A 27455-nucleotide genomic window follows, 5' to 3' on the forward strand; every position below is an offset into this window, starting at 1 on the left:
CCCGGGGCCCCGGCGTCGCTCCGGTTTGGGGGGGGGGGTCACCACCGCCCCCCCCCCCCCCCGGCCGCAGCTCCTCCGCCCCCCGAGCCCCGCGGGGGCCGATGCCGGGAAGGAGCGAGAAGGGGCTCGATCCAAAATTCCTCGTTTTTAATGTATTTTTTTTCTCTTTTTTTTTTTGCTTTTGGGGTTTTTTGTCTTTTTTTTTGTCTGTTTTTTTGGTCTTTTTTTGTCTTTTTTTGAGTTTTATTTCTGGTTCTCGGTAACTCGTTTCATGCAAGTGCGGCGGCCCCGCCCGAGCGCGGCCTCCCGCAGCCCCCGCGCCTCGCACGGCCAGGCCGGGGGGGCCCCGCCGCCGCCCGGGGGGGGGGGGGGACGCCCCGCCGCGGCTCCGCTCCCCGGCGCCCCCCCCCTCCCCGGGTCCATCCCCGCCCGGGGGCGGCGGCTGGGGGGGGGGGGTCCTTCCCGGGGGGGGGTCCTTCCCGGGGAGGGGGGGTCCCTCTCCCCCCCTCCCCACGCCCCCCCGCCGCGGTTCGTCGAGATGATAAAACTCATCCATAGCATCGCGCGCGGCCCCCCCCCACCACATTCCCCGGCGGGGGGGCGGGGGGGGGGGGGCGCCGTGTCGCGGCGTGTCGCGACAGAGCCGGCCGCCGCTAGCAGCAGTCGTCGTCGGTCTCGCTGTAGGGGTCTCGCGGGCCGGGGCGGGGGGCGGCGGGTCGCGCTTTGCCGCCGGGCGCCGCGTAGTAGCCGTTGGGCAGGCGGCGGCCGTGCCGGGCGGGCGAGACCCCCCCGCCGCCGCCGCCGCCCCCCCCCGCCGCCGCCGCCGCCGCCGCCGCCCCGCCGCCGCCGCCCCCCCCCGCGCCGCGGGCAGTCCGGGGCGAGCGGCCCTCGCGCGGCGGCGGCTCGGGCCAGCGGCGGGCGGCGGCGTCCGGGGGCGGCGGGCGGCGGCGGGCGGCGGGGGGGGGCGGCGGGGGGCGGCGGCGGGGGGGCGGCGGGCGGCGGGCGCGTAGGAGACGCGGGGCCGCGGCGTGGCGGGCGTGGGCGGCAGCTGGCGGCGGCCGCGGCGCGGAGTGCTGGTCCCCGAGGTGGAGGGCGCCGGGCTGCCGCTCACCGAGCTACTGCCCTGCACCAACACGGAGACACCGGGATGACGGCGGGGCGCGGCGGGGGGGGGCACGCACACGGGGGGGGGGCGGGGGGGGCACGGGGGGAACGCACACGGGGGGGGCGGGGGGGGCACGGGGGGCACGGCACGGGGGGACATGGGGGACATGGGGGGCACGCACACGGGGGGGACACGGGGGACATGGGGGGCACGGACACGGGGGGGCATGGGGGGCATGGGGGCACGCACACGGGGGGGCGGGGGGCACACGGGGGGCACGGCACGGGGGGACACGGGGGACACGGGGGACATGGGGGGCACGGACACGGGGGGCACACGGGGGGCACGGCACGGGGGACACGGGGGACATGGGGGACATGGGGGGCACGCACACGGGGGGTGCGGGGGGGGCACGGCACGGGGGACATGGGGGACACGGGGGACATGGGGGGCACGCACACGGGGGGGACACGGGGGGCATGGGGGACATGGGGGACATGGGGGGCACGGACACGGGGGGCACACGGGGGACACGGGGAGCACGCACACGGGGGGGCGGGGGGCACACGGGGGGCATGGCACGGGGGACATGGGGGGAACGCACACGGGGGGGCACGGGGGACACGGGGGACATGGGGGACATGGGGGGCACGGACACGGGGGGGACACGGGGGGCACGGACACGGGGGGACAAGGGGGCACGGACACGGGGGGGGCGGGGGGCACACGGGGGGCACGGCACGGGGGACATGGGGGGCACACGGGGGGCACGGCACGGGGGGACACGGGGGACATGGGGGGCACGCACACGGGGGGGCGGGGGGGCACACGGGGGCACGGCACGGGGGACACAGCACGGGGGACCCGGGGGCACGGACACGGGGGACATGGGGGGCACGCACACGGGGGGGTGCGGGGGGGCACACGGGGGGCACAGCACGGGTGGACACAGGGGACACGGACATGGGGGGCACGCACACGGGGGGTGCGGGGGGGCACACGGGGGCACAGGGGACACAGCACGGGGACATGGGGGCACGGACACGGGGGGACATGGGGGGGCACGGACACGGGGGGGGGACATGCACACGGGTGGCACGGCGGGGCACACGGGGGGCACAGCACGGGGGACATGGGAGACACGGGGGACATAGCACGGGGGACATGGGCACGCACACGGGGGGGACATGCACACGGGGGGGCACAGGCATGGGAGGCACGGACACGGGGGGCATGGGGGACAGGGCATGGGGGGACACGGGGGGACATGGACACGGGGGGGGACATGGACACGGCACAGGGGTGCAAACACAGGGATGGACACGGGGGACACAGACATGGGGACGGGGGTGCGGACACGGGGAGGGGACATGGACACGAGGGGACACGGCCACGGGGGGACACGGTCACGGGAGAGCACAGACACGGGGTGGGGACACGGATGGGGGTCATGGGCAAGGACACGGAGGGGCAACACGGAAACGGACACGAGGGGACACGGGCATGGTGAGCATGGACACGAGGGGACACGGACACGAGGGGACACGAGGGGACACGGGCGGGGGTACAGGCAGGGGGCACGGACACGGGGAGCACGGACATGGCAGGGACACGGGGGGGGCACGGGATGGGGAGCACGGGGGATCGGGGACAGGGACATTGGGGACGGACATGGGGATGGCACGGACGCAGGACATGGACGCGGGGGGCACGGGATGGGGAACGTGGGGAGGGAACCACGGACGCGGGGGACACGCAGACACGGGGGGGGCGGCGAGGGGGGGACGCAGAGAAAAGCCACGGCCGGACAAACGGGGGGGGGGGGGGACAAGCAGAAACGAACGAAAAGCGAGAGGGGAAGAAAAGTGAGAAGAGGTGAGACGCGGCGCGGCGGCGGCGGGGGGGGAGGAAGAGGGGGGAGGAAGAGGAAGGGGGGAGGAAGAGGAGGAGGGGGGAGGAAGAGGAGGAGGGGGGAGGAAGAGGGAGGGGGGAGGAAGAGGAGGAGGGGAGGAAGAGGAGGAGGGGGGAGGAAGAGGGGGGAGAGGAAGGGGGGGAGGAAGAGGCGGCGGCGGCGGGGATGGCTGCGAGGCGGCGGGAGGGGGGCGGGAGGGGGGGCGGGGGGGGTCCCCAAAGCCGCTTGCGATGCGCCCCCCCCCCAAACCCCGCAGCTCCGGGGGGGGCGGGGCGGATCCAGCCGGGAGAGGCGAGGGCAGAGCGCGGGGTGGGGGCAAGTTTGGAAGAGAGCAGGCCCGGGGGGGGGGGGGGCGGGGGGGGGGTCGTGCACCTCAATCCAGGGCTGCGGGGGGGGGCAAGGCACCCCGGTGCCTATAGAAGGGGGGTGCGGGGGGGGGCTATGCACCCCAATCTGGGGCTGCAGGGGGGCGGCAATGCACCCCAGTGCCTATGGGGGGGTGCAGGGGGTCGGGCACCCCAATCTGGGGCTGCTGGGGGGGGGCAATGCACCCCAGTGCCTATAGGAGGGGGGTGCAGGGGGTCGGGCACCCCAGTGCCTATGGGGGGGGTGCAGGGGGCTGTGCACCCCAATCCGGGGCTGCTGGGGGGGGGCCATGCACCCCAATGCAGGGCTGGGGGGGGGCCATGCACCCCAGTGCCTACCGTGCACCCCGATCCGGGGCTGCAGGGACCCTGCACCCAGCACCTATAGGAGGGGGGGTGCAGGGGACGGTGCACCCCAATCCAGGGCTGCGGGGGGGGCCGTGCACCCCAGTGCCTATGGGGGGGTGCAGGGGAATGTGCACCCCAGTCTGGGGTTGTGGGGGGGGCCGTGCACCCCAGTGCCTATGGGGGGTTGCAGGGGAATGTGCACCCCAGTCCGGGGTTGTGGGGGGGGCCGTGCACCCCAGTGCCTATGGGGGGGTGCAGGGGACAGCGCACCCCAATCCAGGGCTGCGGGGGGGGGGGCAGGGCTGGGTGCCCCCAGCACCGTTGCAGACTGCAGGGCCCTGCGTCCCCATCCGGGGCTGCACCCCAGGGCCATGGGGGGGCCATGCGGCTCACCCCCCCCCCCCCAATCGGTGCCCGGGGGGCTGCGTGCCCCAGTGGGGCCATGCACTCCGGCCCAGGGCTGTGCGGGGGGGTCTTGGCTGCTCGCTTACCCCCCCCCCCCCAGCCGGGCTTGCTGCAGCCAGGGCTCCCCGGCCTTGCTTCCCCCCCCCCCAAAAAAGACCCCCAGCCTGTGGCACCCGGGCCGGGGGGGCCAGGGCAGACAGAGGCCGGGGGGGCTCCAGGGCCCACAGCCCGGTCACCCGCAGCACATCCCTGTCCCAGGACCGCGGGGGGGGGGGGGGGCGATGCAGCCGGTGCTGGGGGGGTCCCAGCTTGCTGCCCCCCCCCCCAGGTGCAGCCGTGCCCCTCTGCGCGGGTGCAGCCCCACGGCGCCCATCGCTGGGGCACCGGGGTGGGGGGGGGATGCGGGGGGGGGGGGCAGCTCCGTTCCAAACTGTGCCGCGCGGGCGGGGGGCGGCGGGCGGGGGGGGCCGAGCGGGGGGCGCGGGGGGGGGCCGCTTACCTGGGCCGCCCCTCGCCGCGGCAGCGCAGCCAAGCGCAGCGGAGGCGAAACAGAGACGTGAGTCAGGGCCGGTCCCGCAAGCGGCGCGCGGCGGCGGGGGGGGGCGCGGGGGGGGCGCGGGGGGGGGGCGCAGGCGGCGGGGGCCAAGCGGGCGGCTCGGTGCGGGCAGGCAGCGGAGATGGGGGCGGGGGGGGGGGGGCGTCCGGAGGGGTCAAAGCATTGCCGCGGCCGGTTCCCCCCCCCATTTTGCTCCCGGACCCCCCCCCCCCATCGCCCTCCCTGGGGCGCATCCTGCACCCCCTTGCTGGTGTAACTGGGAGGGGGCTATTTGCCACCAGTATAAACTGGGGTGAGCTTGAGGGCGGGGTGGGGGGAGCACCTTGCATCTCCCCCAGCCCCCCCACCTCATCCAAGTGGCCCCAGTATAAACTGGGGTGAGCTTGAGGGCGGGGTGGGGGGGCACCTTGCATCTCCCCCAGCCCCCCCACCTCATCCAAGCAGCCCTGGGTGGCAAACGCTGCCCCCCCCGGGGGTCTCTGCCCCCCCCTGCTTTGGTGGGGGGGGGGGTCTCTGCGGTGCCTGCTCCGGTCTGGCCACGGTGTCCCTTGGGGGGGGGGGGGGACGGAGCTGGGGGCTGTCCCAGGCTCCGCGTGGGGCACACGGGGCCGTGGCGTTGGGGGGGGGGTCTTTGGTTGAGCCCCCAGCCGGGACCCGGCCGAGGGAGGCAGCCCTTGTCCCCCCCCCCCAATGGCCGGGGGGGTCCCCCCGGGGCGGGGGGGGGGTCCCTAAAGGCGGAGGGGCTCGCGGCAGGCGGGACCCACCTGGCGCTGGGCCGGGGGCTGGCGGCCCTCGCTGGGCGAGCGGGACCAGCGGCGGTCGCGGGAGCGGGGCCGCTCGGGCGCCGGGCGCTCCCGGTCCCTGTCCCTGTCCCTGTCCCGGTCCCGGTCCCGGTCCCGGTCCCGGTCGCCGGCGCCGTGGTGGTGGTGGTGGTGGTGGTGGTGGTGGTGGCGGTGCCGGCGGTCCTTGGCGCGGCCCCGCTCCTGCTCGCGCTCCTTGGGCGGGAGGTCGCCCGACTGCGTGGTGACGCTGAGGTCGGTGCCCAGGCCTGGGGGGGGGGGGACAGGGGGGCCATGGGGGACGGCGTGTGGCCCGGGGGACGCCCGGGGCGGAGGGAGACGGGGCGCGGCGGAGGGGACGGTGGGACTCGGGAGGGCGTGGGGACGTGGTGGAGGGGACGGTGTGACCCTGGGACTCGGGAGGACGTGGGGACGTGGAGGGGACGGCGTGACCCAGGGGACTCGGGAGGACATGGGGACACGGTGGAGGGGACGGTGTGACCCGTGGGACTCGGGAGGACATGGGGACACGGTGGAGGGGACGGTGTGACCCGTGGGACTCGGGAGGACATGGGGACACGGTGGAGGGGCTGGTGTGACCCTGGGACTCGGGAGGATGTGGGGACACGGCGGAGGGGCTGGTGTCACCCGTGGGACTCGGGAGGATGCGGGGACACGGTGGAGGGGCTGGTGGGACTCAGGAGGACATGGGGACACGGCGGAGGGGCTGGTGTCACCCGTGGGACTCGGGAGGACGTGGGGACACGGCGGAGGGGCTGGTGTCACCCGTGGGACTCGGGAGGACATTGGGACACGGTGGAGGGGACAGTGTCACCCGTTGGACTCGGGAGGACGTGGGGACACGGTGGAGGGGCTGGTGGGACTCAGGAGGACATGGGGACACGGTGGAGGGGCTGGTGTCACCCGTGGGACTCGGGAGGACGTGGGGACGTGGCGGAGGGGACGGTGGCACTTGGGAGGACATGGGGACAGGGTGGAGGGGACAGTGTCACCCGTGGGACTCAGGAGGACATGGGGACACGGTGGAGGGGCTGGTGTCACCCGTGGGACTCAGGAGGACGCGGGGACACGGCGGAGGGGCTGGTGTGACCCATGGGACGCGGGAGGACATGGGGACACAGTGGAGGGGCTGGTGGGACTCAGGAGGACATGGGGACACAGCGGAGGGGCTGGTGTCACCCGTGGGACTCAGGAGGACATGGGGACACGGTGGAGGGGCTGGTGGCACTCAGGAGGACATGGGGACGCGGCGGAGGGGACAGTGTCACCCGTGGGACTCAGGAGGACGCGGGGACACGGCGGAGGGGCTGGTGTCACCCACGGGACTCGGGAGGACGTGGGGACGTGGAGGGGACGGCGTGACCCGGGGGAATCGGGAGGACATGGGGACACGGCGGAGGGGCTGGTGTCACTTGTGGGACTCGGGAGGATGTGGGGACACGGCGGAGGGGCTGGTGTGACCCTGGGACTCGGGAGGACGTGGGGACACGGCAGGGGACCGGGGGGCCACCTGTGTCCACGTCGGTGTAGCGGCTGAGGGAGCGCTCGGAGGCCCGGTGGCCGCGCTCCCGCCGGCGCTGGTGGTGCCGCTGGCCGTCCTCGGGGATCACCCGCTCCAGCGAGTAGTCGTCCAGGCGGATGCCCCGGGCGCGCGCGTGGCCCAGCAGCGAGGCCGAGCGCTTCATGGGGCTGCTGTCCGCGATGGTCTGCGGGGGAGAGAGCAGACCGACGCCGGTAGAGGGGAGCCCCGGGGCGCCGGCGGGGGGGCGGGCCGTCTCCTGGGGGGGAGGGGGGGCTTGAGGGAGCAGCGGTCCCTCCGTACGTCGGCCCATTTGCAGCTCTTCATCCTTCTATCCATCCGCCTGCCCGCTCAACCCTTCATCCATCCCTCCATCCGCCCACTCAGCCCTTCATCCATCCATCCGCCCACTCAACCCTTCATCCATCCCTCCATCCGCCCACTCAGCTCTTCATCCATCCATCCGCCCACTCAACTCTTCATCCATCCATCCGCCCACTCAACCCTTCATCCATCCCTCCATCCATCCATCCGCCCACTCAGCTCTTCATCCATCCATCCACCCACTCAACCCTTCATCCATCCCTCCATCCGCCCACTCAGCTCTTCATCCATCCATCCGCCCACTCAACCCTTCATCCATCCCTCCATCCATCCAGCCGCCCACTCAACCCTTCATCCATCCCTCCATCCGCCCACTCAGCTCTTCATCCATCCATCCGCCCACTCAGCTCTTCATCCATCCCTCCATCTGCCCACTCAGCTCTTCATCCATCCATCCACCCACTCAACCCTTCATCCATCCCTCCATCCGCCCACTCAGCACTTCATCCCTCCATCCGCCCACTCAGCTCTTCATCCATCCCTCCATCTGCCCACTCAGCTCTTCATCCATCCATCCGCCCACTCAACCCTTCATCCATCCCTCCATCCATCCAGCCGCCCACTCAGCTCTTCATCCATCCCTCCATCCGCCCACTCAGCTCTTCATCCATCCATCCGCCCACTCAACTCTTCATCCATCCATCCGCCCACTCAACCCTTCATCCATCCCTCCATCCATCCATCCGCCCACTCAGCTCTTCATCCATCCATCCACCCACTCAACCCTTCATCCATCCCTCCATCCGCCCACTCAGCTCTTCATCCATCCATCCGCCCACTCAACCCTTCATCCATCCCTCCATCCATCCAGCCGCCCACTCAACCCTTCATCCATCCCTCCATCCGCCCACTCAGCTCTTCATCCATCCATCCGCCCACTCAGCTCTTCATCCATCCCTCCATCTGCCCACTCAGCTCTTCATCCATCCATCCACCCACTCAACCCTTCATCCATCCCTCCATCCGCCCACTCAGCACTTCATCCCTCCATCCGCCCACTCAGCTCTTCATCCATCCCTCCATCCGCCCACTCAGCTCTTCATCCATCCATCCGCCCACTCAACCCTTCATCCATCCATCCATCCGCCCACTCAACCCTTCATCCATCCATCCGCCTGTCTGCCCAACCTTTCATTCATCCAAACATCCCTGTCCTCTTCCATCCACCCGTCCATCTGCCTGTCCATCCATCCACGCTGTCTGTCCGTCCATCCATCCATCCATCTTCCTGTCCATCCGCCCGCTCAGCCCTCTGCCTGTCCATCCATCCGTCTGTCCATCCGTCCATCCGTCTGTCCATCCATCCACCCATCCATCTGCCTGTCTGTCCATCCATCCATCCATCCATCCATCCGTCCGTCCGCCCACCCCTCCCTCCCTCGTGCCATCGTCCCCGGCCCCATGGACGGAGCCACCTCCCTCCCTCGGCCTCCTCTTGCCGCGGATGCGGGAGCCGCTCCGGAGCCACCGACCGGTGTCCCGACACGTCCTGCCGGAGCCGTGTGTCCCCCCCCCCGCCAGCGGGTGCTGGAGCCGTCCCCAGCCCGGCCACCGCTCTGCCCCACGGCGCCGGTGGCACCGGGAGGGGACACGGTGTCCCCTGCCCAGCCGCCGGGGACAGACACGGGCTCCCCGAGCTCGGCCCCCCCCCGGATAGGGCCGGTCCCGTCCCCCCCCCCCCCCCAGTGCTGCTCTGGCCCTCGGGCTGCGCCGCCGGCTCCTGCCGAGGCCCCGGCTACCGGCGGGGGGAGGACGGGGACAGGGCGGGGGACACAGGACGGGGACGCTGGTCCTTGCTGGTCACACTGGTGCTGGACACGGGAGGCCGCCGAGAAGAGGGTCCAGGCGGCCGTAGCGGCCCCGAGGGGGCCCCGGGGCTGGGACACGGAGGAGGGGGACAGGGGGACACGGCGGGGACGCGGGACGGAGCCGGAGCACGCGGGGACGTGCCGGGGGCTGGCGGGGGACGGGGACAGGAGGGCGGCTGGGGACGGACAGACGGAGCCGAGACGGCTGAAGAGCTGCTGCTTCCGGACGGGCAGGACGGAGCGCGAGAGGCTGCGGAGGGAGGGATGGAGGGAGGGATGGAGGGAGGGATGGAGGGAGGGATGGAGGGAGGACGGGAGAGAGGGACAGGACAGATGAATGGCGGATGGATGGAGAGCGAGAGAGAAGGATGGAGGAAGGAATAAAGGACGGAGGGAGGGAGAGAGATGGAGGGTGGAATGGAAAGACATGGTTGGAGGGATGCTGCAATGAAGGGATAGAAGAGAGGATGGAGACAGGGAGCAAGTGGCAGTGGGAAAGGGAGAAGAATGGAGAAGTGGATGGATACATGGATGGATGGAGAAGTGGATGGATGGACAGATGGATGGAGAAATGGATGGATGGATGAAGAAGTAGATGGATGCAGAAATGGAGGGATACATGGATGGATGGAGAAGTGGATGGATGGATGGACAGATGGAGAAGTAGATGGATGGACAGATGGACAGATGGATGGAGAAGTGGATGGATGGATGAAGAAGTGGAGGGATACATGGATGGATGAAGAAGTGGATGGATAGATAGATGGATGGAGAAGCGGATGGATGGATAGATGGATGGAGAAGAGGATGGATGGATGGATAGACGGAGAAGCGGATGGATGGATAGATGGATGGAGAAGCAGATGGATGGATGGATAGATGGAGAAGAGGATGGATGGATACATGGATGGAGAAGTGGATGGATGGATGGATGGAGAAATAGATGGATGGATGGATGAAGTAGTAGATGGATGCAGAAGTGGATGGATACATGGATGGATGGAGAAGTGGATGGATGGATGGACAGATGGAGAAGTAGATGGATGGACAGATGGACGAAGAAGTGGATGGATGGATAGATGGATGGAGAAGCAGATGGATGGATGGATAGACGGAGAAGCGGATGAAGGGATGGCTGGCTGGCTGGAGAGGTGGCTGGCTGAACGGAAGAGCTGCCGGGCAGGCGGGACAGCGGCTGCCTGGAGGGACGAGGAGGGGGCGGGCGAGCCCGAGGGGCACCCCGAGCGCGGGTGCTGGCGCCGGGGGCTCCGGGGGGGCTCTGGCGGGGCTGGGAGCGTCGGGGCCCCGCGGTACCTACACTGAGGTTATTTCCTCGGGGTCGGACCTTCCTCCTCTGCTAGAGCCAGCCGGGGCGGTGCCCACAGAGCAGGGAGAGAGAGAGAGACCAGAGTAAATACGGAGGCAGCGGGGTGGGAGAGGGGCCGACACTGGGGGGGGGGCGGGCGGGGGGCCGGGGCGGAGAGCGGCGTGTCCTCGGCTCCCCCCGCCCGGAGCCAAGCGGGGCCGGGCGAGCAGCAGCGATGAGCAGAGCAGCCAGAGCATCCCTGGTCCCGTCCCGGTCCCCGGCCATGCAGACGGAGCGAGACCCCCCCCCCGGGGGGGGGCCGCGGTGCCCTGTCCCTGGGGACCGGGGGTGGCCGCAGTCCGCTGCTCCGGCGGGGCCGGCCGCGGCGATGCAGAAGGCGCATGCAGCCCTCGGCAGCGCGTGCCCCCCCCCCCCCCCCCCCCGCAGCCCCCAGCCGGGGGTGGGGGGGGCAGCCACGTCCCCCCCCCCCCGCAACAGAGCAAGAGCGACAGGACGGGAGGGTTGCAAACGAGCAGGGCGTCTCGGTGACGAGGGTGTCCCCCCCCACCCCGGGGTGGGGGAACGGGGACGCCAGCCCCCCCCCGCGCCCGGCGGGCCCCCCCGAAGGGCCCCCCCTCACCTGGTTGTCGGCGGGGAGCCGCGGCATGGAGGCGGCCCGGCCGGGGCCCTCCACGGGCAGGTAGTCGCTGTCGGAGTAGCCGTCCTTGGGCAGCTCGCGCAGCTCCACCGACTGCGGCGCCGCGGGAACGGGGGCAACTGAGGCACGGCCGGGGCTGGGGGCCCCGGGGCCACCGCCCTGCATCTCCTCCCCCCGCCCCTGGCATTCCCACGGGGACACGGCGATCCCCAGGGACACGGGGACGGGGGGACACGCAGGGACGAGGTTTGGGGGACACGGTGATCCCCAGGGACACGGGGACAGGGGGACACAGAGGGACGAGGTTTGGGGGACACGGCGATCCCCAGGGACACGGGGATGGGGGGACACGCAGGGATGAGGTTTGGGGGACACGGGGACGCCCCGGGACATGGGGGATGGATGGATACAGAGGGATGAGGTTTGGGGGACACGGGGACGCCCCGGGACATGGGGGATGGATGGACACACAGGGATAAGGTTTGGGGGACATCTGGGGACATGGGGACCCCGGGAACATGGGGGATGGATGGACACAGAGGGATGAGGTTTGGGGGACATCTGGGGACCCCAGGAACACGGGGGATGGATGGACACGCAGGGATGAGGTTTGGGGGACATCTGGGGACACGGAGACCCCAGGAACACGGGGGATGGATGGACACAGAGGGATGAGGTTTGGGGGACACGGTGACCCCCCAGGACATGGGGGACGGGGGGACACACAGGGATGAGGTCTGGGGGACACGGGGACCCCCCAGGACATGGGGGATGGATGGACACAGAGGGATGAGGTTTGGGGGACATCTGGGGACACGGGGACCCCGGGAACACGGGGGATGGATGGACACAGAGGGACGAGGTTTGGGGGACACGGGGACCCCGGGAACACGGGGGATGGATGGACACAGAGGGATGAGGTTTGGGGGACACAGGGACCCCCCGGGACATGGGGGACGGATGGACACAGAGGGACGAGGTTTAGGAGATGATTGGAGACACGGGGACCTTCGGGGACAGAGGACACAGGGGAGATGGGGCTCAGGGGACACAGGGGACACAGGGGACCGCTGGACACGGGGCCGGTCGAGGCTCCGGGGACCCCGGGCCAGGAGCCAGCGCCAGCCTCACCTGGGAGTTGGGGCGGCTGTTGGGGACGTCCTCGGGGTGCCCCCGCTCGGGGCTCCAGGTCCCCGTTTTCTGGAACATCTCCTGGGCGCGCTGGGTGACCCACGACTGGCTCTCCTTGAGGCCCCCATCGTGCGCGGCCCTGCGGGCACGGGGCAGCTCAGCGCCGTCCCCTGCGTCGGGGACGGGGACGGGGACGGGGACGGGGACGGGGACGGGGGGGGGACGGAGCCGGCGGCACTCACAGCCCCCCGCCCGGCTCGGCCGTGGCCACCGCGTCCGGCCCCGGGGCCCCCTCCTGCGTCGGGGACGGCGGCTCCATGCGCTGGAACATCAGCGGCGTCCGGTTCTGCGGGGACACGAGAGCAGCTGGGGACACGGCGGGGACACGGACACGGCACGGGGAGGGGCCGGAGCTGGGATGGGGATGCAGGAGAGGGGCTGGAGCTGGGATGGGGATGCTGGGATGCACAGGGAGGGGCTGGAGCTGGGATGGGGATGCAGGAGAGGCCCGGGGAGATGTTGGAGCTGGGATGGGGATGCTGGGATGCAGGAGAGGTGTTGGAGCTGGGATGGGGATGCACGGGGAGGTGCTGGAGCTGGGATGGGGATGCAGGAGATGCACAGGGAGGGGCTGGAGCTGGGATGGGGAAGCAGGAGATGCACAGGGAGGTGCTGGAGCTGGGATGGGGATGCAGGAGAGGCCCGGGGAGACGTTGGAGCTGGGATGGGGATGCAGGAGAGGCCCGGGGAGACGTTGGAGCTGGGATGGGGATGCAGGAGAGGCCCGGGGAGGGGCTGGAGCTGGGATGGGGATGCAGGAGAGGCCCGGGGAGGGGCTGGAGCTGGGATGGGGATGCAGGAGAGGCCCGGGGAGGGGCTGGAGCTGGGATGGGGATGCAGGAGAGGCCCGGGGAGGGGCTGGAGCTGGGATGGGGATGCAGGAGAGGCCCGGGGAGGGGCTGGAGCTGGGATGGGGATGCACGGGGAGGGGCTGGAGCTGGGATGGGGATGCAGGAGAGGCACAGGGAGGGGCTGGAGCTGGGATGGGGATGCACGGGGAGGGGCTGGAGCTGGGATGGGGATGCAGGAGATGCACAGGGAGGGGCTGGAGCTGGGATGGGGATGCAGGAGATGCACGAGGAGGTGGTGGAGCTGGGATGGGGATGCAGGAGAGGCCGGGGGAGGTGTGGGATGCTCCGGGCTGGGCACGACCAAGTCTCGGGACCGACCTGCTCCTCCCTCATGGCCTGCAGCTTCTTGGCCTTGCTCTGCCGGTAGTACTCCATGATCATCATGGCAGCGTAGATCTTCCCCACCGTCAGGTCCGTGGCTGCGGGGCGCAGAGGGGTGAGCGGGGACGGGGACGGGGACGGGAGGAGACAGGGCCAGGCCCGGGCGGCGCCTTACACTTGTGGGGGGTGACGAGCAGGTCCAGGTTCTTCGGGGACAGGTTGGGCCAGATGGCGACCATCTCCTTGCGCAGCTCCGCGTCCATCTGCTGCTTGTCGGCTCCCCCTGCGGAGAGAGGACTGAGAGCGGGGTCCCCCCCGGGCCCCCCCACCCCCCTGGTCCCCTCGGTCCCCTGCACGGGAACCTCCCTGTCCCCCCCCCCCGGGGACACTCCTGCCCTGCCAGATGCCCCATCCCTAAACCACCCCCCAGGTCCCCTGCCACCCCCAGGACCCCCAGTCCTCCCCGTCACCCTGGTGTCCCCCTGTCCCCCACCCCCCCAGGGTCCCCGTCCCCATCTCTGTCCTCATCTCCCCAGGGCCCCCGTGTCCCTGGTCTCCCCCATCCGCCCCGGGTCCCCCGGCCGCAGCCCCCCAAGTTCCCAGGCCTCTCCCCTGTCACCCCAGGGACCCGTCTCAGTCCCCTCGATGTCCCCAGCCGTGTCCCCTACAGTGTCCCTGTTCCCCCAGTCCTCAACCCTGCAGGGACCCTGGTCCCTGTTCCCGAAGGTCCCCAAATCTCCAGGCTCCTGGTCCCTGTCCCTTCAGGGACCCTGTCCCCAACTCCCCAGGCTCCTGGTCCCCATCCCCGCCGTGTCCCTGTCCCCAACTCCCCAGGCTCCTGGTCCCCATCCCTGCCGTGTCCCCATGTCCCCAACTCCCCAGGCTCCTGGTCCCCATCCCCACCGTGTCCCTGTCCCCAACTCCCCAGGCTCCTGGTCCCCATCCCCGCCGTGTCCCCGTGTCCCCAACTCCCCAGGCTCCTGGTCCCCATCCCCGCCGTGTCCCTGTCCCCAACTCCCCAGGCTCCTGGTCCCCATCCCTGCCGTGTCCCCGTGTCCCCAACTCCCCAGGCTCCTGGTCCCCATCCCCGCCGTGTCCCTGTTCCCAACTCCCCAGGCTCCTGGTCCCCATCCCCGCTGTGTCCCCGTGTCCCCAACTCCCCAGGCTCCTGGTCCCCATCCCCGCCGTGTCCCCGTGTCCCCAACTCCCCAGGCTCCTGGTCCCCATCCCCGCCGTGTCCCTGTCCCCAACTCCCCAGGCTCCTGGTCCCCATCCCCGCCGTGTCCCTGTCCCCAACTCCCCAGGCTCCTGGTCCCCATCCCCGCCGTGTCCCCGTGTCCCCAACTCCCCAGGCTCCTGGTCCCCATCCCCGCCGTGTCCCTGTCCCCAACTCCCCAGGCTCCTGGTCCCCATCCCCGCCGTGTCCCTGTCCCCAACTCCCCAGGCTCCTGGTCCCCATCCCCGCCGTGTCCCTGTCCCCAACTCCCCAGGCTCCTGGTCCCCATCCCCGCCGTGTCCCTGCCCCCCCCCGCCAGGCCACCAGCCCCGTCCCCCCCGTGTCCCCGGCCCCCCGTGTCCCCGGCCCCCCTTGCCTTTGGCGATCTTGATGTCGAGGGCGGTGCGGATCAGGGCCATGAGGGTGGAGTTGAAATGCACCGTGTTGTCGTCGGCCACCGGCAGGTCCATGCGGAGCAGCCGCTGCGGAGCCCAGCGGAGAGGCCGGCGGTGACGCCGCGGCCCCCCCGGCCCCCCCGGCCGCGCGGCGCCCCGGGGCCGGCGAGAACGCGGCGCCGCCCGGGGAAACCGAGGCACGACCCCCCCCCCCCCCCGCCACCGGCCACCCCCCCTCCCCGGCTGCGTTCTCCCCAGGCCCCGCGACGCCCCGCGAGACGCCGCGGCACGGCCAAGCGCGGGGCCCCGGCGTCCGGGCGGCGCATGCAGCGGGCGGCGAGCGCATGCGAGCGGGGCGGGGGCCGCGCTCGGGGACGGAGCAGGGCCCCCCCGTGCGCAAACCGGCATCCGCAAGCGGGGGGGGGGCCGCAGAGACGTGCCGGGGCCGGTGGGGAGAGGCGGGAGGGAGGGAAGCGATGAGTTGGCCAGGCCTCAGCCCCGCGGCGCCCCGCGCCCTCCCCAGCTCCGGCTGCCAAGCGGGTGGCGGGGGGGGCCACCCATGGGGACAGGGTCCCTCCCCATGCAGCCCGGGGGGGGGATTTCGGGGTGCAGGGCCGGGGGGGGGGGACAGAGCCAGGCGAGCAGGCAACGAGCAGCGCCGACGGGGGAAACTGAGGCACGGGGGGGGGCGGAGAGGCAGAGCTGGGGGGGGGGCGGCTGAGCGCCCTGCTGCCAGGCCCCCGCCACTGCCCCCCCCATCTGGCTCTCCCGGGGGTGGCAGGGCGGGGGGGGGACACGTGGCGTCCCCACGCCGCAGTTCCGGCCCCCCCGCTGCCGCCGTGGCCCCGGGCGCAGGGGCTGCGGGTGGGCAGGGGGCCGTGCAGCAGCCACGGGCGGGGGGGGGGGCGCAGCGGGGGGGGGCACTGCCAGGGGAGGGGGAGGCGGGCGGAGGTGAGATGGAGAGGCGGAAAGTGAGAGGAGGCGGAGAGGCTGCGTCGACGGGGGACGGGGGCAGCGGGGCTGGAAAAGGGGGGGACGAGCCCCCCGGGAGCGGCGGGACCCCCAGGAGGGGCTCCTCCAGGCCAAGGGCCAGCACCCCATGGGCTCTTTGGGGGCTGAGGTTCCCACGCCCCACGGGAACTTTGGGGCTGAGGTTCCCACGCCCCATGGGAACTTTGGGGGCTGAGGTTCCCACGCCCCATGGGCTCTTTGGGGGCTGAGTGTCCCACGCCCCACGGGAACTTTGGGGCTGAGGTTCCCACGCCCCATGGGAACTTGGGGGCTGAAGTTCTCACGCTCCGTGGGAACTTTTGGGGCTGAGGTTCCCACGCCCCACGGGAACTTTGGGGCTGAGGTTCCTGCACCCCGTGGGAACTTTGGGGGCTGAGGTTCCCACGCCCCACGGGAACTTTGGGGCTGAGTTTCCCACGCCCCGTGGGAACTTTGGGGCTGAGGTTCCCACGTCCCACAGGAACTTTGGGGCTGAGGTTCCCACGCCCCGTGGGAACTTTTGGGGCCGAAGTTCCCACGCTCTGTGGGAACTTTGGGGCTGAGGTTCCCACGCCCCGTGGGCACTTTCGGGGCTGAGGTTCCCACGCCCCGTGGGAACTTTCAGGCTGAGTTTCCCACGCCCCGTGGGAACTTTGGGGGCCGAGTTTCCCACGCCCCGTGGGAACTTTCAGGCTGAGTTTCCCACGCCCCGTGGGAACTTTGGGGCTGAGGTTCCCACGCCCCACGGGAACTTTGGGGCTGAGGTTCCCACGCTCCGTGGGAACTTTTGGGGCCGAGTTTCCCACCCCCCGTGGGCACTTTCGGGGCTGAGTTTCCCACGCCCCGTGGGAACTTTTGGGGCCGAGTTTCCCACGCCCCACGGGAACTTTTGGGGCTGAGTTTCCCACGCCCTGTGGGAACTTTCAGGCTGAGTTTCCCACGCCCCGTGGGCACATTTGGGACCGTTTCCCGCGGGAGGCGGACGGGGATGAACCCAGGGCGGGGGCCGCCGCCACCGCGGGCGGGGGCCGCCGGGCGCAGGGACATGCTCCTCGGGCAGCGGACCTTACCCGCCCCGTCCTGACTGACACGCGTAAGCCTCGCGGGGCCGGCGGCCGCGCCGGAGTCGAGGCGGGAGGAAAAGGAGGCCGAGACGGTGAGCGCTGCCGGCCGAGCGGCTCGGCTCCAAAGGAGCTGCGTTAAAAACCTCGGCGTGACTTTTGGGGGGGGGGGGATGTGCTCTGGGTCGCGGGTTTATTCTACCTTATAGGCAACACGGGGCGGGCATTTCTTCCCTAAACCCAGGGGCGGGGACATATGTCTCAGCATTTCATACATATCCATGAAAGTCAGCCGGCCCCTGGGAGCGGAGAGAACAAGAAGGAAGAGAACATCGGAAAGGAAAAGGACAAAAAAAGAGGAGAGAGAGAGAGAGAGACGCGGAGAAGGATAAAAAAGAGAGGTTTAAACCCGTCCGGCGGCCGGGGGGGGGGTGACCCCCGCGGCCCCCCGCTGCGGCAGGCCCGCGAGGAGGAGGAGGGGGGGGAGGCAGGCGATGGCCGATGGGCATGCAGCCCCGCGGCGGGAGGGAGGCGGGGGGGCTCGGCCCCGCTCGCCCGCGCCGGCGGGGCTGGCAGCAAGCGGGGACGGGGGACGGGGGGGGGGTCCATGCGGCTCGGCCCGGGCGCGGTGCAGGGGCGCGTCGGGGCGCGGGGCCGGCCCTGGGTGCGGGACGTGTGTCTGTCCACATATATATATAGATAGCTAGATATCATATATATATCCAAGAATCCATAAGCAACATTCATTCCGTTGAGGCTCGGCAGGTTCTAGTGTAAGTCAAACCTTGCAAGCAACCCTATGAGGGCATTTCTTGCCTAAGCCCAGGGGGGGAGATATTACGCGCAATAAACTGTACATATCCTTATAGTGAATGCGGCCGCTGCAAGAAGAACACAGCGGGTTAGTGCGGGCGCCGCGACCGCGCGGACCACCGACGCCCAGGCGCCCGCGAGCGGGGCGGCGCGGGGGCCCAGGCGGGCCCAGGCGTCCGGGCGGCCCGGCTCCGGGGGCGGAGGGTGAGGTTGGGGGGGTCCGGATGGGGAGGACCCCCCCCCTTCACCTGCGGGGGCTGGTTTGCCCCCGAAACGGCCCCGTTTAACCGGGAAACGGGGCAGGCAGAGGCCCCCCCACCCCGGCCCCACTGCAGAGCTCCCCCAATCCCAGTATGGCCCAGTCCGGCCCAGTGCAGGGCCCTGGGGCACCGCAGGGGACACCCCCACACGTGGCAGGGGCCTCCTGGGCCGTCACGGGCCCCCGGGGCAAAGCAGGACCCCCCCGGGACACGGCAGGGACCCCCCCGGGCCTGGCCGGGGCCCTTTGCGCTGCGCTGGGGGCCGGGGATGGGGCTGGGGCAAGAGAGGGAAATAAAATCCAGCTGCCAAACACCTACGAGGGAGAGAGGAGAGGTTAACGGGCGCCGGGGGGGGGGCCGCGACCCCCCCAGGCAGCTCTGCGGGACGGCAGAGCCCGGCGGGGGGGGGGGTCCCCGCCACGGTGACACCGGCGCTCACTACGGACCTCTCGAGCCGCTGGTGCTGCGGGGAGCCGAGGGCCCAGGCGTCCGGGCGCCCCCCCGCCCGCCCCCCCGGGCCCCTGGGTCGGCGCTGCCCCCCCCCCCGGTCCTTACCAGGCGGCGGGGTCGTACTCGGCCCACACGCGCACGTACTCGTCCAGGTGGTGGGGGCCCAGGATGGAGGAGTCGCGCGTCAGGTACTCGAAGTTGTCCATGATGACGGCGACGAAGAGGTTGAGCATCTGGGGCGGGAGGAAGGACGCGGTGTCGGGACCGTCCCCGTCCCTGTCCCCGTCCCTGTCCCCATCCCCATCTCTGTCCCCCTCCCCATCTCTGTCCCCATCCCTGTCTCCGTCCCCATCCCTGTCCCTGTCCCTGTCCCCATCCCCATCTCTGTCCCCCTCCCTGTCTCCATCCTCGTCCCTGTCCCCATCCCATCCCTGTCCCCATCCCTGTCCCCATCCCTGTCCCCATCCCATCCCCATCCTCGCCCCCATCCCCATCTCCGTCCCCATCCCTGTCCCTGTCCCCATCCCCATCCCTGTCCCCATACCCATCCCTGACCCCATCCCATTCCCATCCTCGTCCCTGTCCCCATCCCCATCCCCATCCCTGTCCCCATCCCATTCCCATCCTCGTCCCTGTCCCTATCCCTGTCTCCATTCCCATCCCCGTCCCCGTCCCCGTCCCCGTCCCTCACCAGGAAGGAGCAGAGGAAGATGAAGGAGACGAAGTAGAAGTAGGCGAACTCGTTGCCGCACTCGTGCTCCTTGATGCCCGAGTTCTCGTCGCAGGGCTTCCCGCCCAGGCACGACAGCATGATCTCGTGCCAGGCCTCGCCGGTGGCACTCCTGCGGGACGCCGGCCGTCAGGGCCACCGCCACCGCCACCGCCACCGCCACCGCCACCGGCACCGGGCCGCGCGGAGCGGGGGGGGACGGCACCGCCGCGGGACTCACCGGAAAAGCAGCATGAGGGCCTGGAAGAAGGTGCGGAAGTTGTTGTGCTGGGTGATGGCCGACTCGTCGTCCTCCTCCTCGATGCCGATGTTGCCGAAGACCTGGGGGACGAGGCGTTGCCGGCGGGCGGAGGGCGGGCGGGCGGGGGGGCCGCCGCGGCCCCGGCGGGCGCCGGCACTCACCTGCATCCCGATGATGGCGTAGATGAAGAAGAGCATGGCGATGAGCAGGCAGACGTAGGGCAGCGCCTGGCAGCAGAGCGGGGCCGTCACGCCGGCGCCGGCACGGGCCACGGCACGGCCCCGGCGGGGGTCCCGGCACGGTCCCGGCGGGGGTCCCGGCACGGGTCCCGGCACGGTCCTGGCAGGGGTCCCGGCGGGGGTCCCGGCACGGTCCCGGCGGGGGTCCCGGCACGGCGGCTCCGGCCCCGGGCGCCGCTCACCTTGAAGGACTGGACGAAGGTCCAGAGCAGGATGCGGATGGTGTAGCCCTGGCGGAGCAGCTTGATGAGCCGCGCGGCCCGGAAGAGGCGCAGGAAGCTGAGGTTGATGAAGTTGTTCTGCGGGGGACGGGAGGTGAGCCGGGGTCCGAGCCCCCATGCTGGATCCGAGCCCCCGTGCCAGATCCGAGCCCCCGTGCTGGATCCAAGCCCCTGTGCCAGATCCGAGCCCCTGTGCCGGATCCAAGCCCCTGTGCTGGATCCGAGCTCCCACACCAGATCTGAGCCCCCACGCTGGATCCGAGCCCCTGTGCTGGATCCGAGCCCCCACACCGGATCCAAGCCCCTGTGCTGGATCCGAGCCTCTGCACCAGATCTGAGCCCCCGTGCTGGATCCGAGCCCCCACGCCAGATCCGAGCCCCCGCGCCGGCTCCGAGCCCCGCGCCAGGACCACGCGTCGGCAGGGGCGGCGGTCGCCACCTACCCCAAACTCGGTCACGAGGATGTCCGTGATGCTCCCCAGAACGGTGACAAAATCAAAGATGTTCCAGGCGTCGCGGAAATAGTTCTGGAAAGGAAGGAAAAAACCAACGGAGGAGGAGAGGGAACGGCAGGACGGGGCGGCGGAGGCTCCGCGGCCGCAACGGAGGGGCCCTGCGGCACCAGCCCTGCTCGGCCCCCGTTGCCCTGGCTGTGGTTATCCCTGTGCCGGCTCCTGGGATCCCGTGATTATCCATGAACCAGCTCCCCAGGATCCCATGATTATCCGTGCACCATCTCTCCAGGATCTTGTGATTACCTGGGCACGGGATCCCGTGATTATCCATGCACCAGCTCCCCAGGATCCCACGATTACCCGGGCACTGGCTCCCCAGGATCCCGTGATTACCCAGGCACCAGATCTCCAGGATCCTGTGATTACCCGGGCACCGGATCTCCAGGATCCTGTGATTACCCGGGCACTGGCTCTCCAGGATCCCATGGATACCCAGGCACTGGATCCCCAGGATCCCATGGTTATCCGCACACTGGCTCCCCAGGATCCTGTGATTACCCGGGCACCGGATCTCCAGGATCCCGTGATTACCCGGGCAGCAGCTCCCCAGGATGCAGAGCCAAGGGAGGGGCGCAGAGGACGAACGTCACGGGCTGGGGGACGCAGGGGACGTGCGGGACACCCAGCGCCCTGGGACGGGTCCGTGGTCCCCGGGGATGCTCAGGGATCCAGCCCGGGAGGGCGGGATCGGGCCTGGAGCCGGGGGGGGCTGGTGTGACCGGGGGGGGCGCCGGGCGAGGGTGGCCTGTCCCCGGCAGCGCGGTGGCACCTACCAGCACGCCGAAGGCCATGATCTTGAGGAGACACTCGAGGGAGAAGAGGGAGGTGAAGACGTTGTTGAACATCTTCAGCACGTTCTCGTAGGCGTCCGAGGCGTCGTAGAACTGCGGGGGGGGGGGGGCGAGAGGTGGGGCTGGGGGCCCGGCGGGGGCTGGGGACAGGGGCGGGACCCACGGGGACAGGGGTGGGTCCAGGAGGACAGGGATGGGACAAGGACCCCGGGGACGGGAGCGGCACCGCCGCCCAGCCCGGGACGGCCCCGCCACCCACCTTCATCATGAGGACGATGGTGTTGAGGGCGATCATGGCCATGATGGTGTACTCGAAGGGGGGGGACACCACGAACTGCCACATGCGGTACTGGAAGCTCTGGCGGTTCTGGGGCATGTGGCGCGTCAGGGGCTTCGCGCTGATGGCGAAGTCGATGCAGGCCCTCTGCGGAGGGGACAGAGCAGCGTCACCAGCGAGGGAGGACCCTCGCCCTGGGACGCGTCCCCCTCCCGCCTGGCTGGGGCTGGTCCCACCGGGACGGGACGCCGGCGCGGGCGCACCTCGTTCTTCTCCAGGCTGTACTCCTCCATCATCTTGTCCCCCTGCTCCTGGAAGGTGATGATGATCAAGGCCACGAAGATGTTGACGAAGAAGAAGGGGAAGACCACGAAGTAGACCACGTAGAAGATGGACATCTCCATGCGATAGCCCGGGCTGGGGCCCTGGTTCTCGTAGGTGGCATCCACCGAGTGCTTGAGGACCCTGCGGCGGGGCGAGGGCAGAGGCGGGGTGGGGAAGCCGTGGGGGGCTGCGGGATCCCCCGGACACCCCCGGCACGGCCCAGCCCCGCGGGGCTCCTGGTGCCGCAGGGCCCGGGCGTCCCGACGCCCGAGGCGGGGAGGTCGCGCGTCCTTACTGCGGCCAGCCTTCCCCCGTGGACACGGTGAAGAGGGTGAGCAGAGCCCAGAGCACGTTGTCGTAGTGGAAGTCGTACTTCTTCCACTCCCGCTTCTGCGCCTTCACCTCGTTGTCCTTCTCGTAGACCAGGTATTCCCCCCTGCGGAGGGAAAGCACGGTGGCACCACGGCGAGGACGGGTCCCCGCAGAGCCCGGCCACGTCCCCCGCGCCGGCGGTGGCCGCCGTTGTCCCCGCGCCGGGTCCCTGCCTGCAGTCCTTCTCGAACTCCTTGGACTCGTCGGTGCAGTAGAAGAACTTGCCCTTGAAGAGCTGGACGGCCACCACGGCGAAGATGAACATGAAGAGCATGTAGACGATGAGGATGTTGAGGACGTTCTTGAGGGAGTTGACGACGCAGTCGAAGACGGCCTGGGGGTGCGGGAGACGGGACGGGGTCGGCGTCGGCAGAGCCCCCGCCTCGGCCGGCCCCGAGGACCCCCCCCCCGCCGCGACCCACCTTGAGCTTCGGCAGCCGCTTGATGGTCTTCAGGGGCCGGAGGACGCGGAGGACGCGGAGGGACTTGATGGTGTTGATGTCCTTCCCTTTGCTGCTGCCTCTGCGGAGGGGACGGGGCGCCCGTGAGGTCCCGGCGCCCCGGGGTGCCCCGACGGCCCCCCCCGCCCCCCCCCCGGTGCAGGCCCAGGCGTCCTGGAGCACCGTGAATCCGCCTTCCCGCCGCCCGTGCGTCCCGGACGTCCAGCCTACGGGGTCCGGGCGGCCGCAGGGGACCCGCCGCGGCCCCTCCTGACGCTCCGTTTCGGGGACCGAGGCGAAACCGGGGGGGGGCCGGGGCAGGGGGGGCTCCGGGCGAGCCGGGGACTCGTCCCGCTCCAAGCGACGCACGAGCAGGAGCACGAGGAGACCGGGGAGGGCGGAGGCGGGGGAAGCGGGGCACAGAAAGGCGGAGGACGTTACCGTGAGCTGCTCCTGCGGCGGGCGGCGGCGGAAGGGAGAGACAAGGCACGGTGAGACGCCGGCGCCCGGCCCCGGCCCCGGCCCCGGCCCCGGCAGGACGCACGTCCCGCTGCCGCCAGGGCTTTGCTCGTCCGGCGCCGGGGATTAGGCGCCCTCGGCCGGGAGATGGTGCCTCCTTCGCTGGCAGATTACGCAGCCTTTGCTAAGGGACTTGGCCTCCTCTAGCAGGAGATTACGCAGCCTTTACTAAGGGATTACGCATCCTTTACTAGGAGCTTACGCACCCTTTACTAAGGGATTACGCATCCTTTACTAGGAGATTACGCATCCTTTACTAAGGGATTACACATCCTTTACTAGGAGATTGTGCATCCTTTACCAAGGGATTACGCATCCTTTACTAGGAGATTGTGCACTCTTTACCAAGGGATTACGCATCCTCTACTAGGAGATTACGCATCCTTTACCAAGGGATTACGCATCCTTTACTAACGGATTACACATCCTTTACTAGGAGATTATGCACTCTTTACCAGGAGATTATGTATCCTCTACCAGGAGATTGCACATCGTTTACTACGGGATTGTTTATCCTTTACTAAGAGATTTTGCATCCTTCACTAACGGATTATGCATCCTCTACCAGGAGATTATGTGTCCTTTACCAGGAGATTATGTGTCCTTTACCGGCGGGTTTTGCACCCTTTCCTAGGAGATTACGCATCCTTTACTGGGAGAATATATATCCTTTACAGGAGATTACGCATCCTTTACTATGCGATTTTGCATCTTTTACCAGGAGATTATGCATCCTTTACTAGGAGATTATATATTCTTTACCAGGAGATTTATGCATCCTTTACTAGGAGATTAGGCATCCTCCACTAAGGGATTACATGTCCTTTACTAAGGGATTACGTGTCCTTCACTAGGAGATTGTGCACCCTTTACTGAGGGATTTTTGCACCCTTTCCCGGGAGGTTTTGCACCCTCTGCTGCGGGATTTTGCACCCTTTCCGGGAGGTTTTGCACCCTCTGCTGCGGGATTTTGCACCCTTTCCGGGAGGTTTTGCACCCTCTGCTGCGGGATTTTGCACCCTTTTCTGGGAGGTTTTGCACCCTCTGCTGCGGGATTTTGCACCCTTTTCTGGGAGGTTTTGCACCCTCTGCTGCGGGATTTTGCACCCTTTCCCGGGAGGTTTTGCACCCTCTGCTGCGGGATTTTGCACCCTTTCCCAGGAGGTTTTGCACCCTCTGCTGCGGGATTTCTGCGCCCTTTCCGGGAGGTTTTGCACCCTCTGCTGCGGGATTTTGCATCCTTTTCTGGGAGGTTTTGCACCCTCTGCTGTGGGATTTCTGCACCCTTTCCCGGGAGGTTTTGCACCCTCTGCTGCGGGATTTTGCACCCTTTTCTGGGAGGTTTTGCACCCTCTGCTGCGGGATTTCTGCGCCCTTTCCGGGAGGTTTTGCACCCTCTGCTGCGGGATTTTGCACCCTTTCCCGGGAGGTTTTGCACCCTCTGCTGCGGGATTTCTGCGCCCTTTCCCGGGAGGTTTTGCACCCTCTGCTGCGGGATTTCTGCGCCCTTTCCGGGAGGTTTTGCACCCTCTGCTGCAGGATTTCTGCACCCTTTCCCGGGAGGTTTTGCACCCTCTGCTGCGGGATTTTGCACCCTTTCCGGGAGGTTTTGCACCCTCTGCTGCGGGATTTTGCACCCTTTCCCGGGAGGTTTTGCACCCTCTGCTGCGGGATTTCTGCGCCCTTTCCCGGGAGGTTTTGCACCCTCTGCTGCGGGATTTCTGCGCCCTTTCCCGGGAGGTTTTGCACCCTCTGCTGCAGGATTTCTGCACCCTTTCCCGGGAGGTTTTGCACCCTCTGCTGCGGGATTTTGCACCCTTTCCCGGGAGGTTTTGCACCCTCTGCTGCGGGATTTTGCACCCTTTCCGGGAGGTTTTGCACCCTCTGCTGCGGGATTTTGCGCCTTCGCGGGACCGCGGCGGGCCGAGCCGGAAGCGGAGGCGGCAGCGGGACGAGACGACGCGGCAGCAAGCGGCAGCAGGGGACGGGGAGCGACACGGCAGACGCGACCACAGCGGAGCACGGGAGGCGGGCGCGGGTGCGTGTGTGCGCACACGCGTGTGGGTGCGGGTGCGTGTGTGTGCACACGCGTGTGGGTGCGGGTGCGTGTGCACGTGCGAGTGCCCAGGGCCCAGGCGTGGCCCCACCAGGGGCTCAGGGGGCCAAGGGCAGATGGGGGGAATGACCATACTGGGAGGCACTGGGAGGAACTGGGAGGCACTGGGAGGAACTGGGAAGTGGCGGGGAGCACTGGGAGGCCTCAGGATGCACTGGAAGACACTGGGAGGCATTAGGAGGCACTGGGAGGTGTGGGGAGGTACTGGGGGGAACTGGGAAGTGGTGGGAGGAACTGGGAGGTATTAGGAGGTACTGGGAGGTATGGGGAGGTACTGGGGGGAACTGGGAAGTGGTGGGAGGAACTGGGAGGTATTAGGAGGTACTGGGAGGTATGGGGAGGTACTGGGGGGAACTGGGAAGTGGTGGGAGGAACTGGGAGGTATTAGGAGGTACTGGGAGGTATGGGGAGGTACTGGGGGGAACTGGGAAGTGGTGGGAGGAACTGGGAGGTATTAGGAGGTACTGGGAGGTATGGGGAGGTACTGGGAGGTATTAGGAGACCCTGGGAGGAACTGGGAGGTATTAGGAGGCACTGGGAGGTGTGGGGAGGTACTGGGAGGTGTGAGGAGGTACTGGGAGGTATTAGGAGACCCTGGGAGGAACTGGGAAGTAGTGGGAGGAACTGGGAGGTATTAGGAGGCACTGGAAGGTGTGGGGAGGTACTGGGAGGTGTGAGGAGGTACTGGGAGGTATTAGGAGACCCTGGGAGGAACTGGGAAGTAGTGGGAGGAACTGGGAGGTATTAGGAGGCACTGGAAGGTGTGGGGAGGCACTGGGAGGAGCTGGGAGGACCTGGGGGCACTGGGAGGAACTGAGAGGCACTAGGAGGTGCTGGGAGGTACTGGGAAGCACTGGGAAGAACTGGGAGGTGCTGGGAGTCATGGGAATTGCTGGGAGGCACTGGGAAGATCTGGGAAGCACTGGGAGGCACTGGGAGAGGCAAACCCCAGCAGCTCAGCCCCACGCCCTCCCCATCGTCCCCGTCCCCTGCCCACCGGCACCCCGGTGCCCCCCGGGCTGCTGTCCCCACGGGGACACCGCTGTCCCCCAGCCCCGTCCCCGCCGCCGCCCCCCGAGCGCGGGAGGGCCCAGGCGTCCGGGCCCCAGCGGGAGGGCGACACTCACGTGAAGGCGAAGGCCACCAGCGCCCCGCTGACCACGATGAAGTCCAGGATGTTCCACAGGTCCCGGAAATAGGCACCTTGGTGAAGCACCAGCCCCAGGTCCACCATCTGCCGGGGGGGACGAGGGGGGTCACGGGGCGCCGGGACGGCGGGACCCCCCCCCGCGCCCCGCCCCCCGCTCACCTTGATCACCATCTCGAAGGTGAAGACGCCCGTGAAGACGTAGTCGAAGTAGCGCAAGACCTGGGCACGACGGCGAGAAGGTCCCAGGGGTGCCGAGGACACGGGTGTGGGGCCACCTGGGGCCACCCGGCCCGACCCGGCCCCATAGCGGGACCCCCGAGGTGGGTCTCGGGGGCAGGAGAAGGTGGCCATGGGGACGAGCAGCCCCATAGCGGGACCCCCGAGGTGGGTCTTGGGGGCAGGAGAAGGTGGCCATGGGGACGAGCAGCCCCATAGCGGGACCCCCGAGGTGGGTCTTGGGGTAGAAGGCGGACATGGGGACGAGCAGCCCCATAGCGGGACCCCTGAGGTGGGTCTTGGGATAGAAGGTGGCCATGAGGACAAGCAGCCCCATAGCGGGACCCCCGAGGTGGGTCTTGGGGTAGAAGGTGGCCATGGGGACAAGCAGCCCCATAGCAGGACTCTCAAGGTGGGTCTTGGGGTAGAAGGTGGCCATGGGGACAAGCAGCCCCATAGCAGGACTCTCAAGGTGGGTCTTGGGGTAGAAGGTGGCCATGGGGACGAGCAGCCCCATAGCAGGACCTCCAAGGTGAGTCTTGGGGTAGAAGGTGGCCATGGGGACGAGCAGCCCCATAGCGGGACCCCCG

The 27455-nt window shown here is 69.3% G+C and overlaps 1 protein-coding gene across 1 annotated transcript in view; it reads right to left on the bottom strand.

Annotated features, from left to right (window-relative positions):
- Window positions 1–504: 504 nt before the first annotated feature.
- CACNA1A (calcium voltage-gated channel subunit alpha1 A) overlaps window positions 505–27455 on the bottom strand; it is a 49115-nt gene continuing 22164 nt past the window's right edge. The window contains 26 exon segments of the mRNA XM_064499244.1: window positions 505–773; window positions 776–1123; window positions 5456–5739; window positions 7002–7197; window positions 10521–10556; window positions 11149–11259; window positions 12298–12436; window positions 12540–12643; window positions 13527–13627; window positions 13705–13812; window positions 15122–15227; window positions 17976–18072; window positions 18820–18947; window positions 19406–19556; window positions 19665–19765; window positions 19847–19912; window positions 20107–20223; window positions 20589–20672; window positions 21434–21544; window positions 21711–21875; window positions 21992–22193; window positions 22348–22488; window positions 22598–22758; window positions 22847–22946; window positions 26627–26733; window positions 26809–26868. Of these exon segments, the coding sequence (XP_064355314.1) occupies window positions 654–773; window positions 776–1123; window positions 5456–5739; window positions 7002–7197; window positions 10521–10556; window positions 11149–11259; window positions 12298–12436; window positions 12540–12643; window positions 13527–13627; window positions 13705–13812; window positions 15122–15227; window positions 17976–18072; window positions 18820–18947; window positions 19406–19556; window positions 19665–19765; window positions 19847–19912; window positions 20107–20223; window positions 20589–20672; window positions 21434–21544; window positions 21711–21875; window positions 21992–22193; window positions 22348–22488; window positions 22598–22758; window positions 22847–22946; window positions 26627–26733; window positions 26809–26868 (3444 nt within the window). The 3' untranslated portion in view covers window positions 505–653.

The sequence above is a fragment of the Dromaius novaehollandiae genome, chromosome 33, assembly GCF_036370855.1.
Source record: "Dromaius novaehollandiae isolate bDroNov1 chromosome 33, bDroNov1.hap1, whole genome shotgun sequence".
Taxonomy (NCBI): Eukaryota; Metazoa; Chordata; class Aves; order Casuariiformes; family Dromaiidae; genus Dromaius; species Dromaius novaehollandiae.